The sequence below is a fragment of the Elephantulus edwardii genome, unplaced genomic scaffold (assembly GCF_000299155.1).
Source record: "Elephantulus edwardii isolate Elephantulus edwardi_28Jun2011 unplaced genomic scaffold, EleEdw1.0 scaffold00163, whole genome shotgun sequence".
Lineage (NCBI taxonomy): Eukaryota > Metazoa > Chordata > Mammalia > Macroscelidea > Macroscelididae > Elephantulus > Elephantulus edwardii.
In genome coordinates, this window is record NW_006399913.1 from 4,004,875 (window position 1) to 4,029,222 (window position 24,348).

A 24,348-nucleotide genomic window follows, 5' to 3' on the forward strand; every position below is an offset into this window, starting at 1 on the left:
TTTTAAAAAAAAGAATAAAAAAAATAAAACAAAAAAAAGTTCATGTACATTCCAAGATATTCCAAAAGAAGGATAAAAATTCTTAATGCTTTACACGGTTTTGGTTTTATTAAAAAAAAATGTCTGTTGAAACTGTTAACTGTGAAAAAAGTTTTAATTATTAAGTCAATAGTTATGAGAAAAGAAACATTTAAACAAAGTCTTTTAAATGTATCAACAAAGTGGTTAATAAATTGATTAGGAAAAAAGTTCGCTTCATATTCTTTCAATGTACTAGTTAATGGTATCACACTTCTACTTAATTTTACCATAATTTTAAATATTCTAGCTTGTTCAAGACTAGAGAGTATTTCTTTTTCATGATTTGCAGGGTAATACTTTTCTACAAGTGAACTTTGCCCATTTGAAATTGTGCGGTACAGACAGCAGGGTGAAGTTGTGTTGCTAACTTAAAGGCTGTACCTCTGCTCATCTCTCTCCACTAGCAGCTCCAAGGGAGAAAGACGGGCAATATCCTCACCCATGATTTGTAGCTCAGAAAACCAATGGAGTGTCAGCCATGAGTCATGGCAACAAATGATGCAAAGGATATTCTATATAGGTTTTTTGGTTATTAATGGGGGAAAAATATAGTGTTAAACAAATGGAATTACAGTAATGATTTCAGTAAAAATTTGAAATCTTTTTTTACTTCTTATGCTACTAGTAAGGACATAATGTGTCAGCTTAATTGATTTCCTGATCCTTAATAGTAAGAATATTAATAATCTGTATAATTAGACAATGTAATTTTATTCATTTGTACGCTGATTTAGTAACTAGACACCAGCTACTAGGTTACAAAGACTGTACACATATCCCTTTGGGATATGTTGATGGGTCAGTTCATTTTGAAAGCATAAAAACAATTTATGTAGGTAGAAGAATGTGTATATGCATAATGCAAAATTTTATTTGTATAAAAAAAGAATTATTCTGTCTTAACCAGTTCTAGAATATAAAAGCACAGCCAGATACTGCTTGTTTTAACTAACCCTTGCTAATTGAAAAAAATGTAATCTTATAAAATACTCCCTGAAAACAACTGTTTCATATGTAAACATTTTTACTTGATGCTTTTTAAAAAGTTTCACAACAAATTTTAACTACTCAAACAAATGACTAAAAAAAGTAAATGAAAGATTATAAATACAATGGCATTTATCACACTGTGAATGCTTTTTATTTTTTTAAGTAAAAAACAAATCACATTTGCCTCTCAATAGTATTTTAAGCTCAAGCAGGGAAATGACCATTGATGATAAACACATTTTCAGTTTTTAATTTTATAAAGATTTTAATTAAGCTTCACAGTCATTAAGTAGCTTTTACACATAGGCTTCATGATCCTTTGACTTCATGCCTTTTAAATAGTCATTTATCTTCAAAACACGACAAATTCAAAATCCATTATTATTTTTATTCAAATTATGTTTTCCAAAAGAGAGGGTTCTGTGTTAGTCGTCTTTGAAAGTTTTCATACCTAAAAAAGAAAAAGCATATTTATATTAAAAGAAAATGGAAAAACAGGGTATTTCATAATATGGCAAATGACTTCTTAAAAAAAAACCCCAAAATAAATGCTATTTATAAAAGAAAAAAGCAAAAATGATAATGTATGAATTCAATCATCCTTAGGAAATGGTATAATGAAGTATAAAGCAGTTTTGATTCATTTATAATGGCACGTACAAATCATGTGTTGTGAGCTGCCACTCATAGTGATCTTCTGGTTAACAGTCCCCCATCCACAAACCATAATAAATGTTTATCATCTAACAAAGTAAGGACATAAGAGGAGAAAATAAATCTAATTCTTACTCCTTCATTTTTTAGATGAACAGCTTAATTTGCTCAAGATCAAAATCTTTATTCCAGTATCCTCCATGCTACACCATAAGGCCACATCTCAGCAAACTCTCCTTATGTATTTCTCACCACTGGGATTTTCAAAATGAAAAGAAATGTCTAATAAAATACTAATATAAGAAAACTGAGGAAAAACTTATTAGTCATTCATCTAACAAGGTAAAGTATAAATTATCCAGATACCCGATGCATATATACTTGAGATCAAGACTTTCTACACTTAAAAACAAAAGTTTTAATTGGTATTTCAAGCTCATATATAGTACTTTTTTTAAAATATAGTACTTCTAATACAAAGGATTCAAGAATGAATGATTACTAATAGGGGCCCATAAAGCATTACAATTACATTTTCCTGTCTTTACAAATTCAAAATGGTTACTTTAGCACAGACTCCGATTATTCTGAGTAAGAACTCTTTACTGCTCTGAATTCTATAGGATGTACCTTAATGGCATTAAAATGTTAATTTGTGCTTGTATATGCAATAAAGAATATGGTTAGCTATTAAAAAAGAAATGCATAGAGACATAAGTATATTCTACTTATAATACAAAATACTTCATACCATTTGAGAACTACATTTGCTGGAATGAACATTTCAGATGGGCTAGGTGTCATCTGAGCCTGAGAGACAGCAAATGATGAAGCAAAATTGTAGAAGTTGTCCAACATCTTTTGTGTGAACTGAAAAATTAATAGTAGATTAAAACATTTTCTTAAAATACTCCACTTAGACCGTAATTTAAATTAAAAATGCTCCAACATGAGAACTGAGGCTCAAATGGAAACTTGTACTCCAATGTTCACAGCACCATATTCACCATCGAAACATCCCAGATGTCTAACTACAAATGGACTGAGAAGTTGTGGTACAGTCACACAAAGGAATACTATGCAGCATGCAGGAGCAATGATTTTGTATATTACTACCTAACTTGGGAGGGACTGGAGAGCATTATGCTGAGTGAACTAACTCAGTCCCATAAGGATAAATCCTGTACAAAACCGCTATTGTAGAATGAGTATGAGGCTCCAAGGGAAGGGATGGTGGAAGCAGAGGGGTAAGGATGGGGGTGGTTAATCACAGGGTTATACAATTTGATGGTTTAGGGTATGGTGAAGGAAATGAGAAAGATCCAATGTGAAAACCAGTATATTCAAACTTTGTAAATAAAGCAGTATAATATTTTTTTTTAAAGTATAGAATATGATTTAAGAAAACAGTGATATGTGCACTTTATTACCTGAGTAAATGAATCAACTGAGGATACAGCAGCATTTCCTACAGGAGTCTGCTGAGCTAGACTGTCCAATAATTCCACTGAAATTCCAATCTGGGCAACAGATGGAGTCCGGACAATATTCATGGCTCCAAAAGGGTGTTGGCTTCCTTCCCCTGAAAGAAATGACATAAACCTATTTTTCAAATTTAACTCAAATTCCTAGGAAAATATGTGAAGAACCAATAGCCTCTACTAAAAAGTTATGTACAACTATGTCTCGTTTTAAATAAATGCAAAAGGTTACTTAACTAGCAAATTAAAAATTAGAAAATGAAAATTTCTTCATAAGAAAAAACAGCTATTATCTCTGAAAATTATTAAAATTAATGAACCTAGAAATAGCAACAGAATGAGGAAAAAAATAAACAAATTAGAATTGGTAAAATATTCTCAAAATTAACTTTAAGAGGAAGTCAGTTTTAAAAATTTTTAAGTTTTAATGACAAGTCCATTAAAAACAAAGTAGGAAGGACAAAGAGGAGTAAACTCTTCCTGTGTCATTTATACCTCAGAAACCCAACCAAAAATTTCCAGTCAGAGAGGCTAATTTAATCACCCACATAAGACACAAATAAAACAAAACACAAAAGTTTCCTGGAAAAAGAAATTAATACTTTTTAGACTGTTTTTACATGACAATAAAATTGTGAGGGGGAAAAAATCTAAAATGTAATATTCTTGAAAATTATAACACCCATTACAAAAGGCATAACTTTTCTAAAATTTTCATGCATATGAGTAAAAATTGATAAATGTATTTTTCTGTGCTTCAAAAATACAGACAAATATACCTTTCATTAACAAGAATTAGCTTAAATGTTTTTGGTTTGAGTTTTCTTTTGGTATTTTTTAATTATTTGTTTTACTAATTTTCTATGTATTTGTGAATTGTTTAAATTATTCTGGCTATACCTAGTCCAACACGTTGTTATCTGAACAGAACAAGGGAACATTATGTGGTTTCAAATTAAGAAGGGTGTGCATCAGGGGTATACTTTTTCAATCTATATGTTGAGCAAGTAATTCATGAAGCTAGAATCTATGAAGAAGAATGTGCCATCAGGATTAGAGAAAGACTCATCAACAACTTGTGCTATGTAGATGATAAAACCTTGCTTGCTGAAAATGAGGGGGACCTGGATCACCTGTTGTGGAAGATCTGCCACAGGTGTAGCTTAAGCAAGAAAGGCATCATATATTCTCTAGCTTTCTCCTCAATGGTGTCAGAAGCTCTTGTCTAGATGGCTAGAGATGTTCAATTTATTGGAGATTAACCAATCCCCTTGTAGTTTGTTGAGAACTGCTAATCCCCTTGTAGCCAACCCTTTTATGTATAGGCTAATACACTTCATTCGCATATTCCCACCCATCTACACAGCAAAGTCAAATAATGGCCAGAAAAGTCATATTGAAAGGTAAATTCCAGAAAACGTTTTAGTTCCTTCTTTAGTTTTGATAGATTAGCTGGATATAGAACTCTTTGGTGACAAGGAGTTTTTTAAATTTTTTTCCTTCAACAATTTAAATGTCATTCCACTGACTTATGGTCTCCAGATTTTAATAAGAAATTACTTGTTAATCTTATTGAAAATCCTCTGTGATGTGTTTCTTCTGATAATTTCAAAATGTCTTTCTTGGCTTTTGACACATTGATTGTGTCTAAGTGTGAATCTCTTTTAATTTGTTCTACTTGGAGTCTGTTACACTTTTCAATGTATAAATTAATGCTTTACATAAAATTGAGGATGTTTTAGGACATTACTTGTTCAAATAGTCTTTTTGCCCTGTTCTTTTCTCTCCATTTAGTGAGGGAAAAGTATACATATACTTATACAAAAGTATACATATACATGCTTACTGGTAGCAAAGTTCTTTTATTTATTCCTATTTTAAGTATTTAAGTTGCTTTAAAGTGTTTCTTATTTGGAGGCCAGTATCTCTACAAGGTTAGAAATAAATTCTGTTAATTTCTTTTGTGAATTTGATTCTGTGCACATATCATATTTTTGCTGAAAAATTATTTCTGACTTTCTCAATATGACAGACAACTCTACAGGCCAGTTTTTTTCTTCCTCTTCATAGTTTTATTGTAGATGCTTAGGAGACAACTAATTCTGCATCCTTTGTCATGTGCGGGGTAGTCAATGACCATTATGCTTGTCCAACAACTATTAAGCTCTCATAATGTAATCTGTAGGAAGTCATAATGTAGTCTGTAGGAAGACTTAACCTAAAGGTGAACAGTATGAATCTACCAAAAGCTGCAGAAAAGATGGGCAATTTAATTCCACATTATTAACAGTCTCCAAAAACCCACTGGAAAGTCAGCTATAAAATTTTGCTCGTATTATTACCTTCACCATCATTATTAGAGCCTAGATTGCCATCTACATTTTTTTATTTATTTATTGACTCCTCTAATAATTGTGAAACTTCTTACTGTGTATACTTTTTATACTTTGCCATTATGAACAAAAATTTTAAAATTCCAATAATCAGCCTGCTCAATAAAAGCTCAGAGCAGACTATGAAGATTCTGTTTCCAGTCTCTTTATATACTTTCTGAATGATGTGATATATACTTCAGGCAGGAAATAAGAAAAGTGATGGAAAAGACTTCACAATTGCCTTAACCTCCAGGCTAAAGGCTGGCAAAGGGAAACTGACCCACAACCTGTTTTTGTACAACCTAGAAGCCAAGAACAGTTTTTAAAGATTTAAAAGATTGGTTTAAAAAAGGACTAAAATGTCAGAGACTACATGTGATCTGCAAAGCCTATATTATTTATTACCTAGTCCTTTACAAAGTTTGCCAATGTTTGCTCTACACAATTCCTTCTATTTTCTTATTATTTCAGTCATTGTTTTAAAAAGCACAGTTGCGTTTAGTATGCTCTCTACCTAAATTATGAATAAATAATTCCTGGAATAACAAAATAGCAAGTTATTTCTAAAATATTTTCTTTTCTACAGATACAGGAAAGTAAGATCAATAATACACTCAAATACACCTTAAGTACTTGATCTATGAAGAAGAATGAGGCATCAAAATGGAAGGAAGAGTCATCAATAACTTGCATTATGCAGATGACACAATCTTGCTTGTTCTAAGTGAAGAGGTCTTGAAGCACTTGTTGCAGAAGATCAAAGACTACAGCCTTCAATAGGGATTACATTATCAATGTCAAGAAACAAAAAAATTCTTACCACTGGACTGATAGACAACATCATGATAGAGAAAAGACTGAAACAGTCAACAACTTCAACTTACCCGAATCCACAATCTACACCCTTCATACCAGCAGTTAGGAAATCAGGAGACACTCACTAGCAAAGTCTGCAGTTAAGGATGTCTCCAAATTGTTGAGGAGCAATGTTGTCAGTTTGAGGACCAAGGTGTTTCTGATTCAGGTCATGGTCTTTCCAGTCACTTGCTATGCATATGAGTGCTAAGCAATAAATAAGAATGACAGAGCACCACAACAAGATAAAGGTAAATAACCCAAATGAAAAATGGGCACAAGAAATGAACAGACACTTCATCAAAGATGACATTCAGATAGCAAACAAACACATGAAGAAATGTTCAAAGTCCCTTGCTCTAAGAGAGATGCATATCAAAACAACTATGAGATATCATCTCACCCCAGTAAGAATAGCAAAATTTAACAGAGCAATAAATATCAAATGCTAGTGAGATTATGGGGAAACTGGAACCCTTATTCACAGTTAGTGGGAGTGTAAAATGGTGCAACCACTATGGAAAGTTGTATGGCACTTTCTCAAAAAAGTTGCAAATAGATATATCATTTGACCCAGCAATTCTTCTACTGGGAATATACCCTAAAGAAACCAGAACCAGATTTGTTTACAATATCAAAGAGCTGGAAACAACCCAAGTGCCCATAAACAAACAAATGGATAGAGAATCCTATCTGATGTAAAAAAAAAAAAAAAAAAAAAACAAATGGATAGAGAAGCTCTAGTACACTCACACATTGGAATATTATGCTGCATTGAAAAACAAAGAACTCATGAAATATTATACAAAATGGATGACCCTGGAGGGCATTAGGCTGAAATATTTCAGTCACAAAAGGACAAATACTACTGTTGTAAAACGGCACTGACATCGGAGTTGGGGGAGACTGAGAAAGTGGGGATAAATAATGCATATTGCACTGAAATAGATGAGGGAGAGAACTGTTTAAAAGTGATATATGATTAGGTATTATCATGACAAGAGTCCAAAATGAAGGCTGCATAGTGGAGTGGGCTGGGGGTGGAGGGTGGGGACTGTGTAACAATGAAAGAATTTTTCTTTTACTTTTCAAAGACAAGAGCAAACTGGGGGGGGGGGGCAAGGCAGGCAGGGAGAGAAATGCAACAAGAAATCAATAGAAATCCAAAGTCTCTGTAAATGTTCATTAAAATTAATAATTTTTTTTAAAAAATGACAGAGAAGAATTGATGCCTTTGAGCTGTGGTGTTGGAGAGGACTACTGAACATCCATCTCAAAGACTGCCAAAAGAACAGACAAATACATCTTGGAGAAAGCACAGCCAGAGTGCTCTTTGGAGGCAAAGATGATAAAGCTTCACCTCACATACTTTGGGCATGTTGCTAGGAGGAGATATTCCTTGGAGAGGGACATCATGCTTTGAAAGGTGGAGAGTCAGTGAAGGAAAGGAAGATCCTTAATCAGGTGGATTGACACTGTGTGTGAAGATGGTAAAGGACAGGACAGGGTTCAGATTTGTTGTTCACAGGGTCATGGCACCTAACAACAACAATGAACTACGAGTGAATACAGTAATTTTAAGATTAGTTTTTAGTTAGTAAATGTACATAAGTAAATGTTCTGTTCTTTGAAAAACCTCTACAAGAGAGTATAACTTGTAAAATATTATCTTAATAGTTACACTTGGTCACAAAAGATTGAAAATCTAAAAGTGAGTTTAATGATCCTTGTATTACAAACACACAAGGCAACAAATAGATGAAGGCTAAAGAAAGTCACAATGTCAAAGCTAAGTAATTCACTATGAAACAGTGGATTATGTCTGCATAAAAGCTTTATAGTATTGAATATAAAAATATAGACATAAAAGTATTTTTAAATAGATCTCTGAACACTTGATTATGCTCATGTGAAACAGTAAGGAAAAACTGCATGGTTCAAAATCAAGAAAGGAGTGTGTCAGGGATGCATCCTCCCTCCATACCATTTCAATCTATACGCAGAACAGATCATTCAGAAGGCTGGGCTTTATGAGGAGAAATGTAGCATCAGGAATGGAGGTAGAATAATCAACAGTCTACATTATGTAGATGACACCACTATGCTTGCTGAAACTGAGGGGAACCTAAAGCGCTTGCTGAAGAAGGTCAAGGACTGCAGTCTTCAATATGAACTGAAGATCAACATCAAGAAGACAATGGTTCTCACCACTGGGCCAACTGGCAGCACCATGATAGATGGAGAAGAGACTGAAGTTATTAACAATTACAGTTTCCTTGGCTCCACAATCAACACTCTGGCACCAGCAGCCAGGAAATTAAAAGACAAATTAAAACTGGGAAAATCTGCTGTCAGGGACCTCTCTAGAGTACTGAGTTGTTATGTGCCATCAAATTGCCTGTGACTCATAGCAACCCTATGTACAACAGCCCTAAACCCTGCTCTATTCTGTGCCAATCACACTGTCCCTGACACAACTACCCCCATTACCCCAGTCACTGAATCAATCTATCTTATTGAGGGTTTTCCTCTCCTGCGCTGTCCCTTCACCCTCCCAAGCTTGAGGTCCCTCTCCAAGGATTGGTCCCTCCTTGCAACATGTCCAAATTATGTCAGATGAAGCTTCAGAATCTTTGCCTCCAAGGAGCATACTGGTTTAACCCTCTCCAGAACAAAGCTGTTTGTTTTCCTAGCGTATACTCAATACTCTTCTCCAAAACCAAAGCTCAAAGGCATCAATTCTCCTTCTATCATCCCTAGTCACTGTCCAGATCTCTGATGCATAGCAAGTGATTGTACAGACCGTGGTCTGGATCAGGTGCACCTTAGTCTCCAGACTGGCATCACTGCTCTTCAGTACTTTGGAGAGGTCTCTGACAGCAGACTTTCCCAACACAAAATGTCTTTTAATTTCCTGGCTACTGGTGCCAAGAATGTTGCTTGTGGAGCCAATCAAACTAAATATGTTAACTATCCATCATAATGCTGCTAACCGGCCCAGTGATGAGAATCTTTGTTTTCTTGATATGGAGCTTCCTGACCTTCTGCAGTAAGTGCTTCAGGTCCTCCTCAGTATCAGCAAGCAGGATTATGTTATCTGCATAATGCACATTGTTGATGAGTCTTCCTCCAATCCTGATGCCACATTTCTCCTCATAGAATCCAGACTCCTGGATAATCTGTTCTGCATATAGACTGAAAAAATATGGAGACAAAAATATACATCCCTGGCATACACCCTTCCCAATTTTGAACCATGCAGTGTTTCCTTGTTCTGTTCTGATGACTGCCTCTTGGTCCAAGTATAGATTTCACATAAGCACGATCAAGTGTTCCGGGATTCCCATTCTTCTCAGAGTTAGCCACAGTTTGTTGTAGTTCACATAGTCAAATGCTTCTGCAGAGTCAATGAAACACAGATAGATATTCCTCTGACACTCCCTGCTTTCAGCCAAGATCCATCTATCATTAGCTACAATATCCCTAGTACCAAGACCTCTTCTAAATCCAGCCTGCACTTCTAGTAGTTCTCTGTTGATATGCTGTTCCAGTCGTTTTTGGATGATCTTCAGCAAAATAAGTCTACAGACTATGATGCACCTGTGTGATCCAGGCCGTCTTTGCAATTATTTGCTATGCATCAGAGAGCTGAAAAACACTAAGTAAGAACTGATGTCTTTGAATTGTGGTGCTAGAGAAGAGTCTTGAACATACCATGGAATGCAACAAAACACAGAGGTCTGTTTTGCAGAGGGTGGAAACCAAGTTTCTCCTTGGAGGCTAGGATTCTGAAGCTCCTTCTCACATACTTTAGGCATGTGGCTAGGAGAAGGATCCTTAGAGAAGGATATCAATTTAAAACAGAGAAGGGACAGCACAGGAGAGGAAGACCCCAGATGAGATGGAGTGACACAGTCACCGAAGCAATGCGTATAGGTTTTTCGGAGTCAGTGAGACTGACTCAGGAATGGGCAGGCTTCACAGGTATTGTACACGGGGTGGCTATGAGTCACAGTCAACTCGACAGCAGCAAACAACAATAACAGATCTCTGATCCATTTTCACTGCTTACTGAATAAACCTAAAATTACTTCTTCATTAACTTATAGTTCCAGTGATTAATTAGTGACTGTGAACACTTAATCGAGATACTTAACCTTAGAGGATATTTAAGTAAAATGAAGAGAATATCTACAGTTTAAATGTTTTTACAAGGAATGAGAGTTAGGTATCCAGAATAATGGCCTGTTACACTGTTGATGCTAAGTATTACATTTTTATAAAACTATAGAATGACATCATTAGAAATCTTAGAAAGCACCCAAATAAATCTGTTCAGTAACAGACTGTTACTTCTCCCATAAAGTGTAAGCCCCTTGAGAATAGAGACTATTTGTGTCTTTTTATGTCCTTGGTGTGTATGGAGTGCAGTGATGGACTTTAGATAAGATAGTCCCCAGATAAAGTCAATCTTGCTTTATTAACAAGATCTGTTCCTAAATGTATCTTTGTTTTTAAAAAATGATTTTATATTGATTGCTTACAAAGTTTATACACACACACACACACATATATAGTTTCTCATTATTATTATTTTTTTAATTTAAAATGGCAGGAAGTCCAAAAAGAGAAGAGTAGAATTACAAAGTAGAAATTTAAATAATTTATAACAAATGATATTTCTTAAAAATTCCTGATATTAAGCCTTCCTGTATTCTTAAAGGCATTGTCATAAGAGACAAGGAAATGCTGAGCAACAGTGCCAGGTTAAAGACTAAAGAGATACAATAATGAAATAAACTACATGATTTTAATAGGATTTCTGGTAGCTTGTTAGGTGCCATCCAGTCAAGTATAACCCACAGTGACCCTATGGACAACAGATCTGAACCTTGTCTTATCCTGTGCTATCCTCACAATATCTGACACACTCAAAGCCATTGCTACAGTCACAATCAAATGCCACAAGTTGAGGATCTTCCTCTCCTTCACTTTTTGTCCCTCCACCTTTCCAAGGATGATGTTTCTCTCCAACAAATAACCTGTCTTAGCAACATTCCCAAAGCTCATGAGATGAAGCTTTATCATCTTTACCTCCAAGGAGCATACAGACTACATCTTCTCTAAGACTATTTATTGTTTTGATAGTCCATGAGATAATCCAGTACTTTTTTCCAACAACATGGAAAGGCATCAATTCTTCTTCCATCATTTTTATTCATTGTCCAATTCTCAGATGCATAGTAAATTACTGAAAAGACCATGGCCTGAATCAGGCACATCTTAGTCCTCAAACTGACATCACTGCTTTTCAATATCCAGTGCGATACGTCTCATTTTCTGACTGCTGGTACCAAGTGTATTTTGAAACCAAGTAAGATGAAGTCATTGACAAGTTTGGTAGTTTAATGTAAGAAAATGCACTATTAACTCAAAGGTACAAGGTTCAGCTCCACCAGCTATTCCACAGGCAATCTCCTGTGTGATTCACTGCCTCTGAAAACCCACCGGAGGATCAGCTACGGGTGGGTTCCCAGTAAGCAGGTACTCAACAATATCCTAAGGATACTGAACAGGATTCTAAGGAGCCCTGGTCAGGTATATTTAGGTGGTAACCAAAAGGTTTACATTCAAATCCACCCAGAGGACAGGAAGGGAAAACTGCTAGAAATTTGGGGCAAATTGAGGAGGCAGTGCTACATGGATACTAAAGGAAATCCCCTGCTAATAATTTGTCTTTCTATCCACTGATATCACTGGTGGCCTATTGCTGCAATAACAAAGACATGGGGTTCAAATCCACCAGCTGCTCTGCAGGAGGATGGGCAATCACCTCCTATAACTGCTTCTGAAAATGTGCTGGAGGGTCAGCTATGGGTCGGTTCCAACTCAATGGCAAGCAAGAACAACAACTCACTCAATCAGAATACCAGTTTAACAAGCCCCCCATCTGATTCTTTATGTATAGCTTAGAGAGCTATTAGAATGCTCTGGGAATCTTTTAAAATACAGATTCTGATTCCGTTTAACTGGGGTAAATATGGAGACTAAGGTGCACCTGATACAGGCCATGGTCTTTGCAATCATTTGTTATGCATCAGAGAGTTGGACAATGACTAGGGAGGACAGAAGGAGAATTGATGCCTTTGAGCTGTGGTGCTGGAGAAGAGTATTGAATGTACCATGGACTGCCAAGAAAACAAACAGATTCATCCTGGAGAGGATTAAACCAAGCAACTCCTTGGAGGCAAGGATTCTGGGGCTTCATCTGACATACTCTGGGCATGTTGCAAGGAGGAACAGGACCTTGGAGAGGGACATCATGCTTGGGGGGGATGGTGCAGGAGGGGAAGACCCTCTATGAGATGGGGTGATTCAGTGACTGGGGTAATTGGGATGGGTGTGTCAGAGGCAGTGCGATTGGCACAGGTTAGAGCAGGGTTTAGGGCTGTTGTACATAGGGTCGCTATGAGCCGCAAACGACTTGACGGCACATAACAACAACAACAAATATGCAAATAAATTCTTTTTTTTTTTTTTTTATTTCTTTCCCAAAAATTTATTGAAGCAGAAACAAGTTGGTCAGATACTTGCTGGAAAAAAGCAGTTTTAATGATATTAAAAAATACTTTTTAAAAAAGTATTCTAGCACAAGACTAGGTTATGTTGTAATCTTTTATTTTCTTCCTAACTCTTTTAGGAGTGTTGGATCTTAAGAACTAGAGCTTATTCCTATTCCAAATCTATCTTGCACTTCTGAAAAACTGCAAAAGGCACTTGAAAGCTGTCTCTTTAAGACACGGACTTCAATTTTATTCTTGCTGATAATAATTTGCTACACCAAGTGTGCGCAGTTTTCACTCAAGGTCATCATGGTGCTGGGAAGTTTCGTTGATAACCTGCTCATCTCTAGTTTCAACTGTCTTAATCAGGAGAGTCCTTTTTGAGTGGGTGTCAACCAGAGGGAGAGACTCCAGGTTGGTTTCCCTCAGGTTCAGGGAAGAAAAGGTTGGAATAAGCAGAGAAATTCTACTCTCCTCGCCCTCCAGCAGCTTCCTGTAGGTGGCAATCTCAATGTCAAGAGCCATCTTAACATTCAGCAGGTCTTGATATTCACGAAGGTGACGAGCCATTTCTTCCTTCATGTTCTGAATCTCATCCTGCAGACGGCCAATAGTGTCTTGGTAGTTAGCAGCTTCGACAGCAAAGTTCTCTTCCATTTCATGCATCTGGCGCTCTATAGATTCATTAGTTCCCTTCAGAGCATCCACTTCACAGGTGAGAGACTGGACCTGTCTCCAGTACTCATTAGATTCCTGCTTCGCCTGGCACAAGGCATCATTGTTCCGGTTAGCAGCCTCAGAGAGGTCAGCAAACTTAGACTTGTACCATTCTTCAGCCTCCTGAAGGTTCTTGGCAGCCACGGTTTCATATTGCTGACGGACATCACGCAGGGCAGCCGTGAGGTCAGGCTTTGAAACATCCACATTGATTTGGACATGCTGTTCTTGAATCTGGGCCTGCAACTCCTGGATTTCCTCCTCATGCAGCTTCCTCAAAAAGACAATCTTTTCATTCAAGGATTCCACTTTACGTTCAAGGTCAAGATGAGCCAGGGAGGCATTGTCCACATCCTGTCTGAAAGATTGCAGGCTGCTCTCGGCTTCCTCTCTCTGAAGCATCTCCTCTTGCAACTTCTCCCGGAGCCGCAAGATGTCCTCAGCCAGGTTGTCCTGCCACTTCGACGCGTGCCTTGTCGTTGGTGAGTTGATCCACCTGACCTGCAGACGCAGCTCCCTCATCTCCTCCTCATACAGGTTCCCCAGGAGGGACTTGCCCTGGCCCTTGATCTGGCCAGCAGGATCTTGTTCTGCTGCTCCAGGAAGCGCACCTTGTCGATGTAGTTGGCGAAGCAGTCACTGAGTTCCTGCAGCTCCACTTTCTCGTTGGTTTGGGTGTTCTTGAACTCAGTCTTGATGGCACCGGCCAGCGAGAAGTCCACCGAGTCCTGCATCAGCCTCATGCCGGGCATGCTGCTCCGCAGGTGCACGGCTGAGGAGCACATGGCGTACATGCCACCGGCCGGGGACGAAGAAAAGAGGCTGCGGCTGGTGCTGGGACGCAGCGCGCTACCCAGGCTGTAGGTGCGGGTGGACGTGGTCACATAGCTCCGGTTGGAGCCGGGAAGGCTGGCGGTGCCTGGGCCCCCAAATATCCAGCGGTAGGAGGATGAAGACCTGGTGGTCATGGCTGCAGAGGGTGGCGATGAGCTGGGCAGCTTGCAGCTACGTGAACTGGCTCCTCTGCAAGGAGAGGTGAAGTTGGGTGTGATGGGTGTGCGTGGGAGCGCTCCTGTGTTTCTGGCACAGGGAATCCGGAGAAAGAGTGGCAGAGCGCAAATAAATTCTTAATAGGGATAAACCAGAAAGACTATCTGAAGTCCTGGCTGGCAGTTCAGATCCAACTCTGAGGCACCTCAAAAGAAAGACTAATGACCTATTTTAAACGCTATGGGACACACAGGGAGATCTGTAGCTTAGTGGTAAGGAATTTTGCACTGCAATCCCAAAGGAACACAGTTCGAATCTATAAAATGCTCCATGTGAGAAAGATTTCCGCCTATGAAATCCAGCTGCAGAGTCAACTATGAGGCAGTTCCAACCCTACATAACAACATGTACGTAACAACCACATGTAACATACATGGTTCTACTGTGACATATATAAGATCTCTATGAGTAGGAATCAACTGATAACTGGTTCCTGTACAATCAGCAAAATGTTAATAGAGATTTTATATTGTTGAGTTGCTGTCTAATTGATTGTTACTCCCTATAACCCCATGTGAAAGAGCAAAACTGTCCCGCAGGGCTATCTAGGTGGTAAATTTTACAGATGTTTCTCTTGTGGAGGGGAGAGCGAAAAAAATTTTAACAGACAGTGAGGCTGGCACATGACTGGTACATGTTTCTTTCTGCCATACAGGGGGTCTCCAGGAGCTGGAGTCAATCAAACAGAACCTAGTGACAGAATTTCCAGGAGCAGACTGCCAGGTCTTTATCTCCTAGAGTCAATGAATAAATTCAAACACCAACCTTTCCATTACAAGCCAAATTCCTAACTGGCTCCTTATTTTAAAAATTACTATTGCTAAATATTATTAAGTCAATTACAAATTACAGTCACAAGTGACAGAGCAGATCTGTCCTGAAGTATTATATTAAGGCTAAATTTTCTAAATTGGATAATAATCTTTATATAAGAATATTCTTGCTTTAAGCAATATATTCCAGTAGAAGTTTCTGGGGTTTTTGGGAGAGGGAAAGAATATATGTATGTAGAGAATAAAAGATGAATATGGGAGAAAAGTGTAAGGAATTCTCTGTAGTATTCTTGTAATTTATTTGTAATGTTAAAATTATTTAAAAATAAAAGTTTTTAAGACGTCCTAAAATTAAGAACTGTCAGACTGGCCGTTACTCTAGAAACCATCACTCTAAAATTATTATAACAACACTTTGGCTAAAAACACAAACTAAAAAAGCAGAACCTACTATAAGATGCCAAATTTACTTTTTAAAAAAAAATTAACAAATTTATTGAAATATTTTCATCTGCAGTTAGCTAGCTGGGCATTTACAACACCACGGTTGATGTCTTCTACTATGTCATGAGAGGTGGCCATCAACACTGTGGCCCACAGACTAGGCAGTTCCCAGGATCTCTTTTAATAGTTCCAAAAAGGGGGGAGGGTTGGGAGGAGAGAAAAGTGCAACAGTGAATGAATGGGGGGAAAAAAATAGTTCCAGCAAGTTCTCTGGCTAAAGACCAGTGTCACATCTGCAGGGCAATGCCAACAATCTCATCAAAAGTGGTATTCCCATGAATGGAATTCCAAAATCTCTGTAGATGTTCATTGAAATGAAAAATAAAGAAATTTTTAAAAAAAGTGGTATTCCCACTGTGTTTAATATTTTTCTGCTTCTTCCTGTGTCTGGAAGGTTCATTTAGGGCTTTGATCAGGGCAGAGGCAGCTGGCACCATTTCAATGGGGACCTGTCTATGCTGAATGGTCACTTTCACAGTACTCCTTAGTCCCTTCCAGTCACTGGTGGCCTTAGCAATGTCACCATCAACCCCTTTTGGAGAGAGACTCAGAGGGCTGATCTTGGGGGGCAGAACAAAAATGGCACCTACTTCCACACAGGTACACCTCAGGTCCACAAATTTGATCTTGTTGGGGTTGACCTTGGGCAGCATGGTGGAGGTAGAGGTGGCTCGTGTTGGATGAACCCAAATGCAGGATGACTGAAGAAAGTTGCACTGAGGCCTCCTTCAAGCCGAAAGCCAAAAAGAGCCAAAATTACTTTTCCTAAGCTCAATTTACTTTTAAGGTCTGAAATAAAATGTTAGATTTTTCTCATAACAATTCTATTCTCGAAAACTCTACTACATTCTACATTATTTACATAAACGTACATCCTTCATTTGAGTGATGTATTATTCTTCTATAATTTACAACTACATATTAAAGTACTACAGATACAATCAAAATTTGTAAAGCTCTATATAAATGTTTTCATTACATCTAGCCTAATGTCCTATTCCCCCACCTGCTCTTCAATCTTGGACTCTTCTGTCTCCCATTCTCCACTGCAGATGTCATTGGAACTCTCCCTGACTGAGCCATTGAGCCATTTCCTCATTGTTTCTTGAAACATCTTACAAATAGTTAACCTACAGAGAAAAGGAAGGTTTAAGTTGAACTCTGTGTGTATGAAGAAGTGTGTTGATTTAAGTTAAACAAATATTTTTGTGAATGCTAGAAATATTTATCTCTGGCAGAGATGGCTATAAAATGCATAAATACTTCCTTTAAATTAGACAATTTTGGTGTTGGTGTGTACTGTCAAGTCTGAACTAACTCAGAGCTGACCCTCTAAATTTTGAGGCAGTAATTCACATAGAAGGAAACTGCCTAGAAGGAAGGAGACGGCTCATCTTTCTGCAGAGCAGCTGATGTATTCGAGCCACATACCTTTGAGATGGCAGTGCAACTCATTACCACTAAGCCATCAGAGACACTTTTCCTCTACTAAAATCAGAATCAAATTTTTAAACTTTAGTTTTAACATGTTGTACTTTCATGTTCCTGATACAACACTGACCAGAATATCTTAATCATTACATAGGACCATATTATTCACAACTGGTTTTAAGATATTTAGTTACTATACTTTTTGAGCACTGAGAAAGTCTTTCAAGGGTTCTTACACATCTTATATTTATTCCCATTCTAAAAAAAAGGTGACCCAACAGAGTATGGAAATTACCAAATAAAATCACTACTATCACACACTAGCAAAATCCTGCTGAAGATTATTAAGAAATGACTGGAACAGTACATTGATAGAGAACTACCAGAAATACAAGCTGCGTTTAGAAAAGTTTGTGGCACTAGAGACATTACTGCCAATGTCAGATGGATCTTGGCAGAAAGCAGAGTACTAGAGGAATGTGTCTTTGTGATTTACTGACTATGCAAAGGCATTTGACTGTGTGGATCACAACAAATTGTGGCTAATCTTGAGGAAAAAAGGGAATCCCAGAACACTTGATTGTGCTTATAAGAAACCTATACTTGGACCAAGAAGCAGTCCTCAGAACAGAGCAATGAAACACTGCATAGTTCAAAATTAGGAAAGGAGAATGTCAGGGATGCATCCTTTCCCCATACCTTTTCAATGTGTATGCAGAACAGATCATGTGGGAAGCAGGGATTTATGAGCAAGAGTGTGGCATCAAGATTGAAGGAAGACTCATAAAAAACCTACAATATGCAGATGACACTTGTTTGCTGAAACTTAAGAGGACCTGAAGCACTGGCTGCAGGTGGTCAAGGACTATAATCTTCAATACAGATTGAAGATCAACATCAAGAAGACTAAGATTCTCACCACTGAAACAAATGGCAGCACTATGATAGATGGAGTAGAGATTGAGGTTGTTAGCAATTACAGTTCCACACAAAACAATTTTAACACCAGCAGCCAGGAAATAAAAAAAAACAAACTGGGAAAATCTGCTGTCATGGACCTCTCCAGAGTGCTGAAAAGCAGCAATGTCAAGTCTAGAGACAAAGGTGTGCCTAATCCAGGACATGATCTTCTCAACTACTTGTTATGTTTCAGAGAGCTGGACAATGACTAAGGATGACAGAAGAATATAGATGCCTTCAAGTTGTGGTGCTAGAGAAGAGTCTAGAACATACCAAGGACTGCCAAGAAAACAAAGCGTCTGTCTTGGAGAGGGTGAGACCAAGTCTCTCCTTGGAGGCTAGGATTTTGAAGCTCTGCCTCACTTACTTTGGGCACATGGCTAGGAGAGACCGGTCCCTGGAGAAAGACATTATGCTTGGAAGAGTGGAGGGACAGTGCAGGAGAGGAGGACCCTAGATGAGATGGATTGATACAGTATCTGGGGCAGTGGGGTTGGTGTGTTGGAATTAGTCACACTGATTCAGGACAGAAAAGGGTTCAGAGCTGCTGTACATAAGGTGAATATATGTCGCAAGCAACCCAAAAGGCACATAACAACAAAAGTATACTATATTGGTTCTTTTTATTTAAGTGTCTTGTTTAGAGTCAATAAGACCTTAGGGAGGGCCTTTGTATTTAAAAGTCAGTTGTTATTCTATTTTGGAGGAATGTTCTTCTAAGTGGTACAGCACTCTTCTGTCAATATGCTGTACTGAGGTAACCCGGGGTTGCTGTGATGCTGAATCTTATGCCACTTGGGTGTCAAATGCCATAACGGTTATCCATGGTGGACAGTGTTTGGTGGAGCTCACACTTTAAGACAGGCTTGGGGGCAGGAGTGGCTTTCCAAACTACATGCCTCTGGATAGTCTATGAACTTTGATAAATGTTGATAGTTACAGAATGGATTCAGGCCTTTTGTTCATAGGGTGGCTATGAGTTGTGCTCTACTTGACTCAATCAACAATAGTTTAATGGTATTACAAAGTCAGATAGCACTTTTGGAACTTTCTGAGAAAGGAGAAAAAACACTATGAAATCTAATAATTTTGCCACCTCAAAGGTATATGGTTAGAATCTATTAGCTGCTCTGAAGATGAGCACTCTCCTTCCAGGCAGTTTCCTTCTATGTGACTAAATGCCTCTGAAAACTTGTTGGAGGGTCACCTATGAGTTGGTTAATATTATTAGATTAACATTATAAAAAGAAATACATAAAAAGATGTTTCTAATTATAGTAACCTTTGTGTTAATAAGGCAGATAATGTATTTTAAAAAGCACATATCTCTCACACACACAAAAAACCTCTCAACGACAAAATTAAAGATCCCGTTCGCCGAGAAAATTCCCAGAACATGGACTCATCATGAAATGCTTTTATATCATGTAACCTCAAAAATCAAAGTAAGTAAATAACCCTTTTTGCCTTTGCTATTCAGCTCTAAATGGGTGTTAAAACTTCTGGGCTTTGAGAAAATATGCAGAATATTTATGCTGAAGGTTTTTTTACTTCCCATTATCCAGGTCTGATTCTCTCACATGCTATTAAGAGTTGTCATGGTGGACTAGAGTACAAAACCAATGAGAATGGAGATAAATACCTTTAATAACATTACAAAAATGTTGTATTTGTCCAAAGGTTTCTGTCATTATATCACTAAGAATTCTAATGTAGCAAGGAAAATGAAGACACCCTACAAAGATGACTTGCCTTCAAGTCAAACTGACTCACAGCTGAGAATAGCAGATTTGCAAGGTTGTAAATCACATATTGCCCATCTTTTTCCTTTAGAGACAGTGGCGGATTCAAATAACCATAGAAGTTCGGCCTTGAGATTAACTCTCTATGAATGAGCCTATAAAAATGATCATAATAATCAGAGCAATTCTCTATAAATGAGCCTATAAAAATGATCATAGTTGTCAACCACAGTGTTTATTTTTGCAATGTTAATTCAAGGTAAACTGTGAAAAAAAAATGAATGATATTTATAACAATTCCTAGAGCAACTAATAAAAAACTAACACAAAGATGCTTACGCTAAAAAAAAGAAAAAAATAACTATTTAAAAATATTCAAAAAAATAAACATTTTAAACCAAAACATACTATTTTGAACCATGCAGTGTTTCCTTGCTCTGTTCTGATGACTGCCTCCTGGCCCAAGAATAGGTTTCACATTAGCACGATCAAGTGTTTTGGGATTCCCATTCTTCTCAGAGTCAGGCACAGTGTGTTGTGATCCAAACAGTCAAACACCTTCACATAATCAATGAAACACAGATAACCATTCCTCTGGTATTTACTCCCTGCTTTCAGCCAAGATCCATCTAACATTAGCTACAATATCCCTACTACCATAACCCCTGGAGACTGGGCTGTATGAGGAGAAATGTGGAATCAGGCTTGGTGGAAGATACATTAACAATCTGCATTAAGAAGATGACACAATCCTGCTTGCTGAAACTAAGGAAGATCTGAGGTGCTTGTTGCAGAGGGTCAAGGATTACAGCCTTGAATATGGATTGAGGTTCAACATCAAGAACACAAAGATTCTCACCACTGGGCCAATTGGCAGCATCATGATAGATGGTAAAGAGATTGAAACTGTTAACAGCTTTAGTTTGCTTGGCTTCACAAGCAACACTCTTGGCACCAACAGCCAGGAAATTAAAAGATGTATTGCAATGAGAAAGTCTGTTGTAAGAGACCTTGTTAAAGTACTGAAGAGCAATGTCACTCTTGAGACTAAGGTGCACCTGATCCAGGCCATGGTCTTTGCAATCACTTGCTACGCGTCTGAGAGCTGGACACTGACTTGGGATGATATTAGGAGAATTGATGCCTTTGAGCTGTGATGTTGGAGAAAAATATTGAATATACTATGAACGACTAGGAGAACAAACAGGTTTGTTCTGGAGAGGGTTAAACCAGGCTGCATCTTTGAGGCAAGGATTCTGAAGCTTCACCTCACATACTTTGGACATGATGCAAGGAGGGACCAGTCCTTGGAGAGGGACGCCATGCTTGGGAGGGTGGAGGGACAACACAGGAGAGGAAGACTCTCCTAGAGACGGATTGATTCAGTGACTGGGGTAATGGGGGTAGGTGTGCTGGAGACAGTGAGATTGGCACAGGATAGAGCAAGGTTTAGGGCTGCTGTACATGAGGTCGCTATGAGTCACAGGTCGACAGCACCTAAGAACACAACCACCACCATACTATTAAGTACATTAAATAGCAATGACCAAAAAAATAATCCCAATTTAAAGACAAAGATTATACAAACAGATTAGAGGTAAAAAGTATCACTCCACCATGGACTGAATCTGCATCCCCAAACTACTCAATTCAGTACCACTGACTTGAGTCTGACTTATAGCAACCACCCACTGGATTTCCAAAGCTGTAAATCTTTTTGGGAGGAAACTGTTCCTCTTTTTCCCCTTGAGCAGCTGGTAGATTCAAACTACCATTCTTTGGTTAGCAGCCCGATAACATCACACAATGTGCCACAGGGCCGCTTAAAAATACACTTAAAAGTGAAAACTCTGTAATGATCCCTCATGATCTAATGAACCAAATAGTAGCTGTAAGAGGAGCAAAGGTGAAATTAGCATCCCTTGAGCCTACTACAAAACTGATTTAATATAAGGAAAGTTTCCCAAGGATGTGGCCTGGAACAAGAGATAAAATAAAAGTAGTCAAGAGGGGCTAACCTAAGTATCATCAAGAAATAATCTTCGCTTCCAACTTTCACATTCCAATCACCAGTAATTGTCAAAGCACCCTGACTGATGACTGATCAATTTCAGATTGCAGTAGTTGGCACTTTTGACAAGTTGGTTTTAAATTGTCAACCCTCCTGAAGGTTTTTAAGAAACTGTAAATCACTGTAAGACTGCTCATCTTTCTCTTGGAGCCATTGGTGGATTTGGACTTCCAGAGGCGCTCTGTACCTAGATATCTTAATTTAAATAAGTCATTTTAACAAGCCTTCCTTTTATGTGTATGAATATTATTCTATCACAGTACTGCACTTCAGAATAGATCTTGACATTTTCTTTTTGACATATTCCTTTCCAATTTGCTATTCCCAGTATAGACTGTCCAATTCAAAATAGCCAAAATCAGTCCATTTCAACTCACTAGCGCCTATGGTATTGAACTTTATGTGTTGTTTCATTTTCAATAATTCTCATTTTCAGAAAGTTCTATTTCACATTTAGGTTATTAATGGATGCTTGCAACCATCTCTTCTCATCTGAGTCATAGCCACATAAGCAAAAGAAGGTCTTGAAAGCTTTACTCTATGCATTACTTCGAGGCGGCAGCTCTTCTCCAGTAGTATTCTGAGTGCCTTCCAGTCTTCTTAGACGCTATTGTGAACTTACGAACAACAGATCCAAAACCCGTCCTATCCTATGCCATCCTCACAATCTCTGACACACTTGAGCCCACTGCTGCAGTTACTATGTCAATCCACCTCCTTGAGTGTCGTCTTCTCTTTTGCCATCTCTCCACCTTCCAAGTATAATGGCCCTCTCGAACAGATAACCCCTCCTAGCAACATGGCCAAAATATGTGTGAAGAAGTTTTATCTTCCAGCCTTAGGGGGCTCAAATTCCAGCACTGTGTCAGAAAAGTTAACGATATTTTCAAAAATCACATACATGCAAATGTCAAAGAATTCATAAAGAAGACCAAAGAAGAACTGATGCTTTTGAGTTATGATATTATCAAAGAATACTGAATACACTATGAACTGAATACTGAATACACTATAAATCTGTCTTGGAAGTGTAGTCCTGATGCTTCTGAGAAGTCAGGACATTAAGGCTTCATATCACATGTTTTGGACACATTAAAAGGAGATGCCAGGCCCTGGAGAAGGATATCATGCTTGATAGAGATTAAGTGAAAAAGAGGAAGACTTTCAGTAAGAAGTGCCACAGGGTTAACAATGTACTCAGCATAATGACCTGGAGCACAGAGCAAGACCAGGCCAGTGTTGTAACCTGTTGTACCCAGGGTCACTGTGAGTCAGAATCAACCCAATGACATCTAACAACATACTACCAATATGCAGTGGTAATTTCAACTATGTTTAGATATTTTGGGGAAAAATAAAAACACTCAGTAGGAAATGGGCAATGAAACAATAACTTATCAATAAAATGCTATATTACCATTTTTAAAGTCACAAAAATGTAGGTTAAACTACCTCTTTTACATCAATGTTTCTGCAAGTTTTCTAATTTATTTTTCCTTTGTTCTTTAAAAATAAAACAAAATAGTTAAAACAACACACTAAACCCACCATTAATTAAGATTCAACGTGAAAAGGAAAAAAAGATTTAAAGTGATCCTAAAAGGTAGAACAGAACTGCCCAGTAAAATTACCAAGGCTGTGATCTTTACAGAAACAAATGCTACATATTCATCCTAAGAAAAGGTGATGAACCACTGGACTTTCAGTTAGTAGCTGGGCACTTAACTACCCTGCCACCAGAGTTCCTTTTTTCCCCCATTAAAAAGACATAAAAATCACATCTTCTCTTTCTATCCCACCCCATCTCAACATCAGAATGTGTATCTTTCTCACTTTATTTAGTTAAAAGGAAAGCCAGAAATAAAGGGAATGGATTAAAGATTTAATATTTCTCTAAGATATCAAATTGACACAACCCTGCTTGCTGAAACTGAGGAAGACCTGAAGTGGTTGCTGCAGAGTGTCAAGAACGGCAGCCTACAATATGGATTGAGGCTCAATGTCAAGAAGACAAAGATTCTCACCACTGGACCACTTGGCAGCATCAGGATGGATGGTGAAGAGATTGAGATTGTACATAGCTTTAGTTTGCTTGGCTCCA

At 37.9% G+C, this 24,348-nt stretch overlaps 1 protein-coding gene and 1 pseudogene across 1 annotated transcript in view; both read right to left on the reverse strand.

The window, feature by feature from the left end:
• Window positions 1–1,445: 1,445 nt before the first annotated feature.
• Window positions 1,446–24,348, reverse strand: part of LOC102846971 (chromosome unknown open reading frame, human C11orf73) — a 60,600-nt gene continuing 37,697 nt past the window's right edge. Inside the window, exons 4-6 of the mRNA XM_006895261.1 lie at window positions 3,156–3,307; window positions 2,477–2,595; window positions 1,446–1,522 (exon numbers count right to left, since the gene is read on the reverse strand). Of these exons, the coding sequence (XP_006895323.1) occupies window positions 1,468–1,522; window positions 2,477–2,595; window positions 3,156–3,307 (326 nt within the window). The 3' untranslated portion in view covers window positions 1,446–1,467. The remainder of the gene's footprint in view (window positions 1,523–2,476; window positions 2,596–3,155; window positions 3,308–24,348) is intronic.
• LOC102846571 lies at window positions 13,294–14,684 on the reverse strand (annotated as a pseudogene).